Consider the following 16,522-nt stretch of genomic DNA (forward strand, 5'->3'; position numbering starts at 1 on the left):
ATGCTTCGTGCTAAGTCGTGGGTTAATAATCTCAGCTTCCACATGAGTGTAAAACACAGCCCCATACTGAGGTGGAGGGCTGCTGACAGCCATTGCTTTTAGGAGTGGAGCACCTCTGCTATGAGGACAGGCTGAGGGAGCTGGGGGCTGTCCAGCCTGGAGAGAAGGACTCCAGAGGGACCTCAGAGCTGCCTTCCAATCCCTGAAGGAAAGGCTGCAGAGGGACTTTTCATAAGGGTGCCTAGAGACAGGACAAGGGGGAATGGTTTGAAGCTGAGGCAGAGTAGCTTTAGATTGGATCTTAGGAAGAAGTTCTTCACTATGGTGAGACTGGCACAGGTTGCCCAAGGAGGCTGTGGGTGCCTCCTTCCTGGAGGTGTTCAAGGCCAGGCTGGATGAGGCCTTGAGCAACCTGGGGTAGTGGAAGGTGTCCCTGCCAGTGCAGGAGGAGCTTGGAGCAGATGCTCTCTGGAGTCCCTTCCAACCTCAGCAGCCCCTTTTCTTTGCTCTCCATCCTCCCTGGCTTTCAGAGATGTCTAAAGCCTAATTATTCAACAGAAGATGTTCATCACACTCTATGCCTGATAGGACACAGCTCCTGCAGACCATAAAAACACCTGCCAGTGCAGAAAGGAAACCACCAGCCCTGGCTTCCAGACTATCCCAGCAGCTGTGAGCTGTGTAAGCTCTCATCCTGTGAGCTGAGCATGAAAGCTCTTCTGAAACAAAAGAGAGAAAAAACCAACAACAAACAAAAGCAACAAAAAACCACAACAAAAACCAAGCCCAGAAAAAAGAACAGCAGGGTGAGGACTCTCAGTATTGCTGCAGCTATTTAACAGCTGGAGGGAATTGCAAGCACACTGATTTCAGCTTAGTTTGGCCTTGTGATTGATCTGTGTGATCACAGAACCAGAGAATGTTAGGGGTTGGAAGGGACCTTCAGAGATCATCCAGTCCAACCTCCCTGCCAGAGCAGGGGCACCCAGGGCAGGGCACACAGGAACACATCCAGGCAGGTTTTGAAAGCCTCCAGGGGAGGAGACTCCACAACCTCTCTGGGCAGCCTGCTCCAGGCCTCTGTCACCCTCACTGAAAGAAGTTGATGTGGAGCCTCCTGTGTTCCAGCTTCTACTCATTGTTCCTTGCCCTGGAATTAGGCATCACCGAGAAGAGATAATCAGAGTGTCCAAGTAGCAAAGGTCTGTTGGATGTGGGACTTGGTGCCATGGTCAAGTAGTCAGGAGGTGTTGGGTGACAGGTTGGACTTGATGATCCCTGAGGGCTTTTCCAGCCTTGTTGAGTCTCTGACTCCATGATTCTATCTGACACCACTGCTTGCTAAGGAAGAAGATGTTTCTAAGTCCTGACTCATAGATTGCATCGGGTTGGAAGGGACACTCAAAGGGCATCTTGTCCAACCCCCCTGCAGGCAGCAGGGACAGCTCCAACCCAAGCAGGCTGCCCAGGGCCACAAGAAGAACGTCTCCAGGGAAGGTGTCTCAACCACATCCCTGGGCAACCTATCCCAGTCGTTTCCCACTCTGGCTGGAGCACAGCCCACGGAAGAGCAGCCTGCCGCAGGGATTTTGCCTCTGTGCAAATGGCAGGACAGGAAAATCAGTGTCACCTGCTTTTCTTTTGCTTTCTCTCCCAGCTTCTGCTCCAGAACAGCAGCCACAGCCTCGCCCCTATCAAGGTGTCCGTGTCAAAGAGCCGGTGAAGGAGCTGTTGAAAAGGAAAAGGGGAAATGCTCACAATGCCACTGCAACGGCAGCTACAACGGTAGGAGAAAAGACAAACAGGTGGAAATTTCTTCCTCCGTAGCTAAATGATTGACCAGCCCTGGCACCAGCTGGCAATACTCTGGCAGTGAATGAAACCTTTGCATTTCAAAGCATTTTGACGGCGACGCAGCCTGCAGATACCGTTGAATAGATCTTTAAGTGGAGTGCTAAGCACCTTCAATTGCCATTGACTTAAATGGAAGGGGGGAAAGTGCTTTGCCCTTGGCAGGATCCAGCTCCTAGGAACACAAAGTAGCTTGGAAGTTAAGCAGCTTGCTCAAGAGCACAAAAAGAGATCGGCCAGAGCCATCCTGGGGTAGTTCTTTCTTAGTTCCAGCTTACCTCTGCCTGACCTCCCAGGAGGAAGCAGATCGAGTGGCTTGCAAGACAAGGTTTGAATACTGCTTACCCTTGAGCTTAACGGACCTGTGGGCTTTGGCTAGGCCCATGGACAGCCCTGGAGCTCTGTGTGCTGGCTGCCAAGCTCAGATCTCCTGGTCCTTCTGTGCAGGAAGGTGAGAACACTCAGACACTGAGACTGGTATCATAGAATCATCGGATACATAGGGTTGGAAGGGACCTCAGGAGGTCGTCTTGTCCAACCACCCTGCAGTAAGCAGGGACATCCCCAGCTAGATCAGGCTGCTCAGAGCCCCATCAAGCCTTACTTGAATGTCTCCAGGGATGGAGCCTCAACCACAGTCCTGGACAACGTGCTCCATTATCTCACCACTCTCATTGTGCAGAACTTCCTCCTGGTGTCCAACCTAACTGCCCTGCTCCAGTTTCAAACCATCGCCTCTCATCCTATCACTCCAAGCCCTTCTAACCAGTCCCTCCCCAGCCTTCCTGTAGCTCCCCTTCAGGTATTGAAATGCAGCTCTAAGGTGTCCTTGGTGCCCTCTCTTCTCCAGGTTGAACAACCCCAACTCTCAGCCTGTCTTTGTAGGAGAGGTTCTCCAGCCCTCTGATCATTTTTGTGGTCCTCCTCTGGACACTCTTCAGCAGGTCCATGTCCTGCTTGTGTGTGGGTTGTTAGGGGTTGGAAGGGACCACAGCTGGACACAGCACTGCAAGTGAGGTCTCACCAGAGCACAGTAGCAGAACCACCTTTCTCAGTCTGCTGACCACACTTCTGTGGATGCAGCCCAGGATGTGAGTGGCCTTCAGGGCTGCCAGTGCACATTGCTGGCTCAGCAATCAGCTGGCAGGAGCTAACTTGCTCTGTCCCTCAGTGCTCCTCAAAGGGGAATGAATGTAATGCTTATGGTCTTAATTCCTGGATGTTTTTCTTCTCTCTTCTAGGTGGTTTTGCCCCACCAGCCGCTTCCTCCCTACTCACCAATGGGTAATGACTCCCTGCCTTTCTCTCCCTGCCTTTCTAAGTGCTTGTCAACCCTGCTGCAGGGAAGGCAATGCTGAAGGGAGCTTTAATCCTCTCCTGTTTTTCAGGCCAGCCTTGCATTGATATGGATGTCACCAGCACTGCACTGCCTGTCACTGATGAAGGAGCACTCTGCTCTGGCTGGATCTCCCAGCCCTCTTCCACAGCCTTACAGCCTTTGACTCAGTGGACCACTTACCCTGATTATGTGCCTCATGAAGCTGTCAGCTCTCCATACACAGCAGATATGTATGTTCAGCCTATGTGTCCCAGCTACACACTGGTGGGACCTTCATCTGTTCTGACTTATGCTTCTCAGCCACTGCTCACCAATTTTGCAGTAAGTCAGAAATACTTTGGTTTAAATGAGAGCAAATTCTTTACCTTCTAGCAAGAGCCCTGGGGAGTGCCAGATTTAAGTACTATAATTTAATTAATGATAATTGTGTGTCTTTATTCATAGAGTCAGAGAATGGCTTGGGCTGGAAGGGACCTTAAAGATCATCCAGTTCCAACCCCCCTGCCCTGGGTAGGGACACCTCCCTCCAGCCCAGGTTGCTCAAGGCCTCATCCAACCTGGCCTTTAACACCTCCAGGGAGAGGGCATCCACAACCTCCCTGGGCAGCCTGTTCCAGTGTCTCCCCACCCTCACTGGAAAGAATTTATTCCTCTTTTCCAGTCTCAATCTGCCCTCCTCAAGCTTCAATCCATTCTCCCTCATCCTATCACTACAAGCCCTTGTAAGAAGTCCCTCCCCAGCTTTCTGCTCAGGGTGTGCTGTCACAGAGGCCAGAATAAGCTACCTTCAGCCTCGTGGCTGCAAAGTCTTGCCCATGCATTCAGCTTGCAAGAGAGGCTGTCAAAGGAGGCAGTGTTCTAGCACAGGATGTAACTGTCTCAAGGGCTTACGCTGCGGGTGGGAGTGGGAACAGAAAGCTGGAGGGAACTTGACACGAGTGTGAGCCACCAGCACCTGGGACACCCACAGCCACTGCTCTCCTGGGAGCCAGCGTGGGAAAAGTGTCACCCTCAGTGTAACACTTCACCCAGAGAGCCAGGGGAAGGGCTGTTAAGGCTGAGCATCCTTAGTCTGTTTTGTGTCCTCCCCTCCTGGACAGCTGCTCCATTGCGCTTTCTCTGTGCTCTCCTCCAGCAGCCTCGCAGCAGCACCCCTGCCGTTGTGCCCCAGCTGGAGGTGACAGACCAGCAGCCACCTCTCACCTACTTCCCGTGGGCACAGCCCCTCTCTGCGCTGCCAGCCTCCACTTTGCAGTACCAGCCCTCTTCTTCCACGCTTCCTGGGCCGCAGTTTGTGCCTGTGCCAATCTCCATCCCCGAGCCGGGCGCCCAGGAGCTGGAGGACGCCCGACGGGCCGTCGGCACGCTGCCCCTCGAGAAGCTGCTGCTGGAAGATGAAGACAATGATACGTATGTTTTAAGCCATGCTCTCTCTGTTGAAGGGCTTTAAGTTGCACTTCTGGGGCCTGCTCCTCCCCTACTCACCTGGCACCACAGTGAGCTTTGAGTACAGAGCTGGGTTAGGGGGGTGGGGGTAGGGTGGGGATGTCACTTGCGGTGTTGGTGTCCACCTCCAGCACGCCGTGGCTTGTGTGTTGTGTGAAACTTTGCTTTGTCCTGAGGCCCAGCACAAGGTTTCTCTGCTCTCACAGTTCCTGCTGCCTCTCCTAGGTGGGCTGTCGACACTGCATAGTTCTTGAGCTCAGCATCAGCACGAGGTGGCTTTCACCCTCAGACACAGGGCATGGTCTCAAACTGGCATAGTGTAGCCGTGGCCAGCTGTAGCCTTGGGTGAGAGGCCACTTGCTCCTTACTCTTGGCAAGACCTAGCTCAGTAGGACTACTTTCTTTGAGCTCAGTGAGAATGCCTTTGAACCATTACCTCCTCCAGACCACCAGAAAACCATTTTAGGGCCTAAGCTGACATTTTCCTTTCCTAAATTGAACTGCTTCTTTTGCACAATGGAAGAGGCTGTCCAGGCAGGTCAAGCATGTCCCCTCCCTGGAGGTGTTCAAGGACAGCTTAGACAGGGCCTTGAGCAGCCTGGACTAGTGAAGCTGAGGTTGGAACTAGATGATCTTTAAGGTCCTTTCCAACCCAAAACCATTCCATGATTCTGTGAGAACAGAGAAATGTGTAGTTTTGTTCTCCTGGTGCAGGCAGGGGCATGAGTCTGAGGGCAAAAAGCCAGGGGAGCTACACCAAGCACCTGGGCAGTCAGACCTCCCTGTTTCAGAGCAACACAAGATATTTGAGGTCACACATTGGTGCACCTTGTCTGCTATTGGAAGACAGCCATGGAGGAGGAGGTGTGGGGCAGTGTTTTGGGGGGTTGGACTCTAAACTATCCACCTTCAAGGTGAGGGGCTGATTTTTGTGGCTTGCTGGTGATGCTGCACAGCCTACCAACGGCCAGATCCTGGTCCCACTGAGGCCACCAGGAGTTTTGCAGGTGTCAGGATAGCATGACATGGCCCTGTGTCAGGAGCCCATTGAGGAGAGAGGGTCTTCCCAAATCTAGGCCCCAGTCTGACAAGGAATTCATGGAATTCCTATTAGCCAGCAACATTTCATTCTCCTGCAGCACTGGAGTGTGAAGTTGGTGTTGCCATGCTGAGCCAGGGAGCCTCAGAGACCTCTCTTGTGCTGTGGAAAGCTTCTCTGTGCTGTATTCTCCCAGGCCCACTTCAGAGCTTTCTGATTCTCTTCCCTTTACTTTTCCCTCTGCTGCAGCTATAGCTATTGCAGATGCTCAGCAGTGCTGTGCCACAGGCAAAGCTATTTGCAAGGAGCTACATCCCCCTGCTAACTCTGCTCATTGTTTCCTTAGCCAAGGGACTCCTGGCTGGTGCACACAATTTCTCTGGGTTTTTCTGCTTTCTGAGGCCCAGAATCCTTAGGTGGTTTTATTGTGTTGCAAGACAAACTGCCAAATAATTTATTGCACTGTTTATTGCAGCATCTCAAGTGACCTTACACTTTATCCCTGAGTTGAGGTGCTCAGGCTCAAAGCTTTGAGGACTTTCAAAGCACATTTTTTGTTGGTTTAATGTTGACAAATCTGGAAGAGCATAAGCAGCAGATCAGGAAGTTGATTGGAAAGAGCAGCAGCCCAGGCACCCAGAAAGCAGTGCCTTGCATCTGCAGAAAAACCCAGCAAAGAAATTAACTGGGAGGGGGAGCTCAGGGCCACCACTGCTTGCTCCAGTGGTAGGGGTGCAAAGGCATTCAGTAGGTGAAGCTGGGCTGGTGCAGTTGTGGCTCAAGGCTGTGGTTGCTAAGATGGCTTTTTAAATCCCTCTCACTCCAGTGTGTGTGAATTCTCTGTGTGAACAGAAAAAGCAACGAGGAGCTGTTCTCAGAATTCCTTTCTGGGTTGTTCTGGTTAGAAAAGGACAACATCTTTTTCAATAAAGATCTACAGTAACTTTCACATGCCTGGAGTGTTTTCTTTCCTGTCCCAAAGGGTAACCCAGCTGTGGTTGAGACACTGGAACAGGTTGCCCAGGGAGGTTGTGGATGTCCATTCCCTTGGAGGTGTTCAAGGCCAGGCTGGATGAGGCCTTGAGCAAACTTCTAGTGGGAGGTGTCCCTGCCCAGGGCAGGGAGGTTGGAACTGGATGATCTTTAAGGTCCCTTCCAACCCAACCCATTCTATGCACTGCCTGTAGGATGTTGCCCTTCTGTGCAAAGGGGAATTGCAAAGCTGCCTGTGCATGCCTGGTGCCTTGGCAAATAGGACCTAGGAGAATGGAAGGGGCAAGCAGCTCTGTGCCCTTCTCTCCAGCCAAAGGGAAGCACTGAAGTGCTTGCCCTGTCTCTCAGGGTCATGCCATCAGCAAGCCCATAGCTGCTATGGGCTGTGACAAAGTTCTGTCTAATGAATGAGGTAAGGATGTGGTCCCTCTCCCCAGGAGCTATGAGGAGGTAAAGTTTAGCAGGCTGCCTACAAAGACACCACTTGGAAGGGCTTTGTTACCCCAACAAGGGCTACATGCCCAGGACTAGGGGGAATGGAGCAGAACTAGAAATGGGGAGATTCAGACTGGATGTGAGGAAGAAGTTGTTCCCCATGAGGGTGGTGAGGGACTGGCACAGGTTGCCCAGGGAGGTGGTGGAAGCCTCAGCCCTGGAGGTGTTTGCAGCCAGGCTGGAGGTGGCTGTGAGCAACCTGCTGTAGTGTGAGGTGTCCCTGCCCATGGCAGGGGGGTTGGAACTGGCTGAGCCTTGAGGTCCCTTCCAAGCCTAACATTTCTATGAGTCTATGTGGGAGGCTGGGCCTCAACACCAGGCTTTGTGGAGGACTTAAGACACCTCCTTGCACAAGGGTGAATCTCACCTGGCAGAAAGCCCTGAAGTGGAAAGGAGACAGCAAGCCAAGCTCAGTGCTGAGGGCTCTTGAGCAAGGCAGTTCTTATGGGGTAGGAAACCCTCTCCATGGAGTTGGTGCCTTGAGGGTCAAGCCCCGAGGGGCTCGTGGGATGGTTTTGTAGCACACTGGGTGTCAAACCCCCAAAGTGGCTGTGCTGCCCTGTAGGACTGTTTGCTCCCAGGGTGGTTCATGGCCAAGCAGTGATCACTGTCTTTATTTGCTGTCTTAGAATCCTACATATTTATGCAGCTAAAGGTATGAGGGAGCATACCTTGGCAGCTGCAGAGCGCTTGAAGCCACTGCGGAGACTTGATGCCAAGGAACACAGAGGAAAGGTAACGTGGATGACTTTCTCCTCCCCACTGTGGTGTTTGGGATGGGCCTGTGGGTAACTGAGAGCCAATGATGCCCTCAAAAAATCCACCTCTGTTACTCCAGAGAAAGCCTTGGGCATTGAATGGACCTTCCCTAGGTGCCTCTGGCAGGATCCTGAATTTAGGTGGGGGGGAGAATGAGCTTTTTGCCTTTTCAACCCCATGGCTCATAAAGTGACCTAAGGCAACATGATGCCAGGGAAATGTGTCTGTGTTGGCAGCAGCCTCTGAGGCCCAAGGGCTTATGAGCAATGCTAGGAGTGCTGCACCTGACAGAAAGGGTGCTTCAAGATTGCTGGATTTGGGTTGTCATCCAAGTGAGGGCTGAAGAACACCAGAGAGACTTCAACAGGAGCTGGGAAATCTCCTCCCCTCCCATCTTCTGAAGCCATGGATGGGACTCAAAACCTGTCTGTGAGCTGCCTTTGGTTTAAGCACCACAACCCTTGGGTTTCCAGATGCTCTCCAGCCCAGGCTGCCCTTCCCTGTCCCTTGTTTTATGGTGCCATCTGTTTCTAGGCTCTCACATCTTGTCTGCTGTGCTGCTGTTTTCAGACTCCTCTGCTGGTGGCTGTCACTGCCAGGCAGCCAGCTATTGTCTATGATTTGATCCAGGCAGGAGCAGATGTCAATGCTGTAGACAACAAAGGGCAGTCAGCCTTACATCTTGCTGCAACATATGGCTATGGCCAAGTCCTCCAGGTAGGAAAAGCTTCTGTGGTTCTGATTGCTGCAATAAAAATCTCAGCTGGGGGCTTGGCTCTGGGTGAGCTTTGAGGTCCCTTCCATCCCAACCCATTCCATGGATCTGGGAGTTTTGTGTCTGAAGAGCCCTGAAGAGAAAATGAGCAGGTTAGAAAAGGCACTGTGGGGGGGTTTGGAAGGGATTGCACAGCAGAGATAAGAGCATGGAACATCTTAAACACTGAGCTAGTGGCCAAAAAGTTGGAACTAAGGGAAGGTGCCTGCCCTGACTCATGTCAGGGTTGGAGCAGGGATGATCTTTGAGGTCCCTTCCAGCCCAACCCATTCCATGGATCTGTGAATTTTGTGTCTGAAGAGCCCAGAAGAGAAAATGAGGAGGTTAGAAAAGGCACTGAGGGTTATTTTGGAAGGGATTGCACAGCAGACATAAGGACATGGGACATATGGACATGGACAGGGAACATCTCAAATGCTGAGCTGTTGGCCAAGAGAAAAAATGGAATTAATGAGAGTTGCCTTCCTTGGCTGCTGTCAGGGCTGAGTATGGGCAGCCTCAGTCCAGAGTTTCATTGCTTGGTGCTGAGTTTACCCAAGGACAGGGTGCAGAGCCCACTGCTGGGAAGAGAGGTGGCAGTGGAAGTGCCAGGAGGTACCTGGCATGCTGGCAGGCCGCCTGCAGCACTCATTAGCTTTGCCTTGGGCACTGCCTGGGTGAAAGTCATCAGCAGGCAGTTAATGTGTAACACTGAGAGTTCCTTGGAAAACAGGTGTCTCATTCAGCTGGGGGAAGCCTTCCCCATCCAGATGATTCCAGCAAAGCCTCTCAGAGTGCTTTGTGGTGGTTTGTGGTTTGGTTTGTTTAGGTTGGTTTGGTTTGTTCTGGGTTTTGCCTTGGCACAATAAAGAACCACCAGAGAGAAACGCTCAGGGGTTTGGCTCTCAGTGTGGTCAAAGCCATGAAATGCTTTGGAGGTTGCTTGTTTGGCTTGGTGGGTTTTGATTCAGTGGGTTAGCTTTCTGGTCTCTGATCAGCAGGCACCTCACAGCTCCTTGTCAATATTTGATCTGTGCAGGTTCTGTTATGAAAGGAGGGCACAAGCCCTCACCCTTCCGGGGATAATCCTGCAGCAGGAGGGTTCTGTCCTGCTCTTTGTCTGCCTTGACAAGGTTCTGGATGAGTCACTGCCCTCCAAAACCTCTCAGCCCATGCTCTGCAACATGAAAAACTGGCTTTGATCAATCAGGAGCCAACCCCCCCACTCCCCCCATCTGTAACAATACAGACAAGGAGACATTTAGATCATGGAATCACAGAAGCAACAAGGTTGGCAAAGACCTCAGAGGTCCAACCTATCACCCAACACCATCTGATCAACTAAACCATGGCTCCAAGTGCCACATCCAAGACAACCTCCAGGGATGGGGACTCCACCACCACCTCCCTGGGCAGCACATTCCAATGGCCAACAACTCTCTCTGGGAAGAACTTTCTCCTCATCTCCAGCCTAAACTTCCCCTGGCACAGCTTAAGACTGTGTCCTCCTGCTCTGGTGCTGGATGCCTGGGAGAAAAGACCAACCCCCACCTGGCTACAGCCTCCTTTGTGGTAGTTGGAGAGAGCAAGAAGGTCTCCCCTGAGCCTCCTCTTCTGCAGGCTAAGCAACCCCAGCTCCCTCAACCTCTCCTCCCAGGGCTGTGCTCCAGCCCCCTCCCCAGCTTTGTTGCCCTTCTCTGGACACTGACACTTGGCTGCAGCACATCTCAAGTATAAAAGTTTGAACTTTTTCACTCTCTCCTGAATCCAAGCAATGCTCAGCTCCAGGCCACTATTTCAAGCCATTCCTAGAATGGTTTAGGTTGGAAGGGACCTTCAAGATCATCCAGTTCCAACCCCCACTGCCATAGGCAGGGACACCTCCCACCAGCCCAGCTTGCTCAAGGCCTCATCCAGCCTGGCCTGGAGCACCTGCAGGGAGGGGACATCCAACAGCCATTTTTAAGCTCTGCATCCTCATTGCTGAAGCCATTGCAACAAATTGTGGTTTTTAACCTTAGCCTGGAGATCAGGAAGAAATTCTATGTAGTGAAGGTGGAAAGACCCTGGAGCAGGTTGCCCAGGGAGGCTGTGGATGTCCCCTCCCTGGAGGTGTTCCAGGCCAGGCTGGATGAGGCCTTGAGCAAGCTGGGCTGGTGGGAGGTGTCCCTGCCCACAGCAGGGGCTTGGAATTAGATTATCTTTAAGATCCCTTCCAACCTAAACCATTCTATGACTCTCTTGCAGAGCCCTGAATGTCCCCATTAAGAAACAGCTTCCCAGCACTGAGCTCTGGGGTCAAATAAAGGCTCAGCTTGTAGTTCAGTGCTAATGACCTGCTTTAATTTGGTTTGAAATGTTGTTAGTTTGGGCTGATTTGGGCTTGGGCAGTATTCTGCTGAACTAAACCTTCCCATTTCTCTGTTGCTCCTAGGTCATACTGTCACTGGTTTTCCCTCTTGACTTAGAAACAAAGGATTTTGAAGGTAAAGACCTTTGTGCAAATACTTTGTAGGGGTATTTGACCTCAAAAGAAAACTTGTGTTGGCTTGTCTTCACTGGCTGAACCTCACTGGGGTTTGGAGGTGCTTAGAAACTGCCTAGGGGGAAGAGTTGTTGCTGTGTGCTCAAACACCACAGAATTCACTGGTGCTGGTGGATCCAGTGGTGGTTTGATGCCCAGCTGGTGCTGAGCACATGCCAGAGTGTCCCCCAGTGTCTCCACAGCCAGCAGGGTACCTCTGAAGCCAGAGGAGGGCTTGTGCCTGAACACCACCCCTGCAGACATGCATGCACCCTGGCTTCCTCCCTGTGCATCGTGCCTTCTGCCATCACCTCCCTCCCACACTTGCTTTTCCAGGCCATACCCCACTGCACTGTGCTGTGCTGGCACACAGTGCCCTGCTCCGGGAGCAAGGCTGCCAGGTGTTGAAGGAGCAGCAGCAGAAAGACCTGCAGCACCGAAGGGAAGAGCTGGAGTCCTGCATCCACCTGCTGGTGCAGGCAGGAGCCTCCATCCACAGCAGGGTAAGGGCTCAGCTGTTAGCCAGAAGCTGTTTGTTTGTGTGGAGCACTCCCCTGTCTGCCCTGGTGCTCCAGACCTGCAGAAGGAATGAGCTGACAGAAGGACCGAGGCTGCTCCCATGCCAAGGGACTGGCTGCAGAGTTAGTTGCTGCCTTTTGGTTATGTTCTTGCAGCCTGGGTCAGTGCAAAGGCCACTGAAGCAAGAGGGCCACAGAAGGGAAGGAGGTGCAGGGCTGGCCTGGGCTTTTCTCTGCTGGGTTTCTATCTTCTGATACCTTCAGGCTGACCTGCAGAATGCTGCCTGCCTGTCTGTTTGTTTTCTGCCTGCAAACAGGATGTGAAAAGCAACAAGACAGTTCTTCATTACACAGTCCAGGATGGGAACATCTCCCTGCTCAGGTACTTCTTGGAGCTGAATGCTTTCCAGTCCAAGGACTTTGTCAACAGCAAGGTGAGTCAGGCCCTGCATGGGCAGGGTCTGTGTGTGAGCTCACAGGCAGATGAGATGCTGGGAGCAGAGCTGTGCTGTGGTGGGAGCCTGCATGCAGACAGAGACATTAGGAGATCTGGGGGGTCCTGCAGAACTCAGTTGTTCTCTTTTTGTGCAGGGAGAGAGCCACAGTTGATGAATCTGAACTTCTAAATTGTTATTATTATCAACCCCCAGCTGCATTTCCAGCAGACACTTCCCCTAGGAAGCAGAGCCTGGCTTGAGCTCTGAGCTGTGCCATCAAACACAGCCCCCTCTCCCAGCAGGCAGAGGCTTACAGAATGAGGGAGTGGGATCACCAGGGAAGAGGAAGGCCATGGGAAGTGGTTACCTGAGGAGGAACCTTAGGCTGAAGGTTGAGGGAACAGAGCTGCAGTGGTGCAGTGGTTTGCTGCTGGCAGCAAGGTAATGCTGAAAGCTGGCAGCCACAGATCCAGTGATCTCTCTTGTCACCAGTGCCATCCATGGGGAGGGTGAAGCTGCTATTTCAGTCAAGGGAAATGATGATAATCTGCCTTGAGTGTTATTTACAAGTCTCCTGGCTCTGCTGCTGCCTGAGCACGAACTGCTTATTGTGGTGGTGGCCTGAGCCTGGAGAATCAAAACGTTCACAGAGCACACACAAGCTCTGGCAGCTGCCAGGAGCAGCAACTGGAGGCAGGCAGAGGCTGCAGGCAGAGAACCAGTGACTGACAGTGCCAGGCAGCTGAAGCATGAGGAAAGCAGCCCTCTGAAGTCAGATACCATCCCTGCTGAGCATGCTTGAGCCTAGGCACTGGGGCAAGCAGACCACCTCCAACCCTGGGTGCTCAGGACCCTACTTCAGGCATTCTCTGCAGCCCTGCTTACTGAGCTGAAGTTTTGCCCACACTGGGTCCTCAGTGCAGGCTTTCTGTAGGCACAGCCATCCCTAGATTGTGTCCATCAAGCTGGAAACCTCTCCAGTGCTGCTCTTGTGTCCCCCAGCCCCTTGCTGCCCTGTGCTTCACCTCTGAGCAGATACCAAGCAGTGAGGCTATCTTGCAGAGATATCAGCTTCCCCCTGCTCCAAAGCAAAGCTCCTGACACTCCTGAGCCTCAGCTGAGACACCCAGCACTCTGCACCATCAGCCAGAGCTTTGGCTCTTGGCTAGCTGGCTGCCCTCAGCAGGGCTGAGTCACTCTGGGTGCTTCTGCACGAGGCTGCCCTTGAGCAGAGCAGGACAGAGCTGCCTGTTTTGAGGAGCTCTTTGTTTCAACAGCTCCAGTCTCTTAGCCTTGCTTGCTCTCCTCAGAGAATCCATGTGCTTGTGTCCATCAGAAGGGAACTGAATCACTGAATTGTTTGGGGTGGAAAAGCTCTCAGAGATCATTGAGTCCAACCAACAACCCAGCACCACCATGGCCACTAACCCATGGCCCCAAGTGCCATGGCTTGAACCCCTCCAGGGATGGGGACTCCACCACCTCCCTGGGCAGCCTGTGCCAGTCCCTGGCCACTCTTGCAGCCAAGAAACTGTTCCTTCTCTCCAAGCTAACCCTCCCCTGGCACAGCTTCAGGCCATTTCTTCTTGTTCTGTCACCTGAGACTAGAGAGAAGAGCCCAACCCCACCTCACTGCAGCCTTTTCAGGGAGCACTGTGGTCTCTCAGCCTCTTGTTTCCTGTCAGCTCAGTTGCACACTTGGGAAGCAGGTGCTGGGCAGCTTCATTTGTGTTTGTCTTTATCCTGCAGATTCTTGTAGGCCTGGAGCAAGCTTGTTTTGCTCTGTGTATGTGGGGAACAGCCCTGAGTCTCTGCCTTTTCACTACATTTTTGCTGTTATCTTTTGGGAGTCATTAGGCAGGTGCTAGCTTGTCCATGGGAGTCTGCTGTTGTTTCTTGATCACAATCCTGTGAGAGCTTCCTACTGTGATAGGATCACTTGGAGCCTTTAGCTTTGTTGCTGAGCTGTCTGGGACAGTGAGGAATATGATGGCAAGGCTGCCTGATACCCACCCTGGCCTTTTAGCCCTTCCAAATATGAAGGTGGCAAGAAAGCAGGGATGCTGTGGTCCATGTTTTGTCTTTCCTGCTGTGATTGTCTCATTCCAATTCTGTTTCCTTGTGGCTTTCACAATGAGAAAAAGCACTGAGGCCTTTAAGGTATTTTCTCCCTGTGCTTCCAGTACCTGAAGGAGAGCTGGAGAGGGTCTTTTGACAGGGGCTGGTAGTGACAGGATGAGAGGGAATGGACTGAAGCTTGAGGAGGGCAGATTGAGACTGGGGATTAGGAAGAAGTTGTTTCCAGTGAGGGTGGTGAAACCTCTGAGGCTTCTTCAGCTTTCAGTTCTCAAGGCTCCGTTTCCAGGAGAGTTCAGAGGTGGCTCAGCTCATCAGGAGCTTTCTCTCTCTTGTTTTCTTTCTCACCTTCTTTTTCTTTTCCTTTTCTTTGCCCCCTGCATTAGGCACATGGCAACACACCTTTGCATATGGCAGCTGCACTGCCTTGTGACAAGAACCAGCAGGAAATCATCCAGCTGCTCCTCGAGCACGGGGCAGACCCGCGCCTCCGAAACCTGGACAACGATCAGCCCATCCACATGGCTCCTGCTGGGAAAGCTGGGGAGCAGGTACCTGAGCTGCACTGCTGCTGCTGCTGCCTCCCAGCACCTCTGGGCACACCACAGCTGCCTGGCCTCCCCAGGGGAACAGTGAGGAGGGCAGGTTTAGACTGGAGAGTAGAAGGAAATCCTTGCCAGTGAGGGTGGGGAGCCACTGGAACAGGTTGCCCAGGGAGGCTGTGGGTGTCCCCTTCTATGGGGGTGGGCAAGGCCAGGCTGGGTGAGGCCTTGAGCAAGCTGGGCTGGTGGGAGGTGTCCCTGTCCATGGCAGGGGGGTGCAACTGGATGATCTTTAATGTCCCTTCCAACCTAAGCCATTCTACCATATGTTTATGTGTGTATTCAGTTACACACATGCATGGATGCAAGGGTGTCTGCATGCTCTGGGTGTCTGCATGCTCTGGGGTGCCTGCATGCTCTGGGGTACCTGCATGCTCTGGGGTGTCTGCATGCTCTGGGGTGCCTGCATGCTCTGGGGTACCTGCATGCTCTGGGGTGCCTGCATGCTCTGGGGTGCCTGCATGCTCTGGGGTGCCTGCAGCTCTGGGGTGCCTGCATGCTCTGGGGTGCCTGCATGCTCTGGGGTGCCTGCATGCTCTGAGGTGCCTGCATGCTCTGGGGTGCCTGCATGCTCTGGGTGCCTGCATGCTCTGGGGTGTCTGCATGCTCTGGGGTGCCTGCAGCTCTGGGGTGCCTGCATGCTCTGGGGTGCCTGCATGGTCTGGGGTGTCTGCATGCTCTGGGATGCCTGCATGCTCTGGGGTGTCTGCAAGACAAGTTTCAGACCCTGTTATGAGGTCCTACATATCTTTTGGGGCAGGTAAGGCATTTGCTGAAGAAAGGGAGAGCTGCATCTGCATTCCTTTCCTGCCACCAAAATGCCAGATTCTAGGTTGCAATGTCTGGAATGGCTTCAACTTCAGCCCCTGCTGATTGCACAAGGCCCTCTTAAAAAACATTCAGAGGATTCTTAACCAACATGTCTCTGCTCTCAGAGCCTCTAAAGCAGGGGGAGACAGCAGCGTTTTTCCAGCTGCAGGCTGTGAGCAGCATGTAGGACACCAGAAGATCAGATCAGAAGTGGGTGAAAACTCCATTTTGTTACCAAAGAATACTCCCAGACCTCAAGCACTGCTTGCAAGCAAGGAGGCAAACAAAGTAAGTGACTGCCACAGGAGTAAGCAAATGTTCAGTTGACAGCCAGCCCTTGGTTTGGTGGCTGCTGAGACCCACGCTGGTGATGGAACTCAAGGTGGTAGCTGGGCTGTAAAAGGTTGGGAAATACTGCTCTAAACCCTGCTCAGACTGTGCCATTTGTGGCTCCTGTGCAGAGGGACTGCTTGCAATGAAGCCTTTGTGATGTGCAATTGCCTCCATGGTTCCTGCTAGCCTGGGAATGGAAGGGAGGGAGAAGGCTGAGTGCAAGAGGTGAAGTCAGCCCGAGGTGCTGCTCGTGCCTGTATTTCACCTGTGTGAATGGACATCCAAACCCAAGAGCTCCAGCTGGTGGTTCCTACAAGCTGGTGGTTCCTACAAGCTGCTGCTCCCCCACTTCTGAGCACTTTGTGGAGGAAAGCTGAGGCAGCTGTCCCCTGCCACACTCCAAGAGAAGAGAAAGGATGTTCTTGAGAGCAAGCTCGTGGGGCAAGTTCTCTGCAGCAGAGGTTTGTGTGGCTCCTCAGTACTTCCCAGCAAAGGATTCCTCTTTGAGACATCTGATCCAATCCAATCCTCCATCTCTGATGGGAA

General features: G+C 52.7%; 1 protein-coding gene across 1 annotated transcript; it reads left to right on the top strand.

The window, feature by feature from the left end:
* Positions 1 to 1,665: 1,665 nt before the first annotated feature.
* POU2AF1 (POU class 2 homeobox associating factor 1) lies at positions 1,666 to 15,777 on the top strand (the record flags this gene model as incomplete). Its single annotated transcript, XM_054176000.1, has 11 exons — positions 1,666 to 1,785; positions 3,093 to 3,135; positions 3,240 to 3,511; positions 4,329 to 4,600; positions 7,793 to 7,898; positions 8,493 to 8,639; positions 11,111 to 11,162; positions 11,537 to 11,703; positions 12,036 to 12,152; positions 14,618 to 14,782; positions 15,769 to 15,777. Coding segments are annotated over 11 exons (1,470 nt in total), but the record flags the coding sequence as incomplete, so codon positions are not given.
* Positions 15,778 to 16,522: the final 745 nt, after the last annotated feature.

Source organism: Dryobates pubescens, chromosome 34 (genome assembly GCF_014839835.1).
Source record: "Dryobates pubescens isolate bDryPub1 chromosome 34, bDryPub1.pri, whole genome shotgun sequence".
In the NCBI taxonomy this organism is placed as follows: Eukaryota; Metazoa; Chordata; class Aves; order Piciformes; family Picidae; genus Dryobates; species Dryobates pubescens.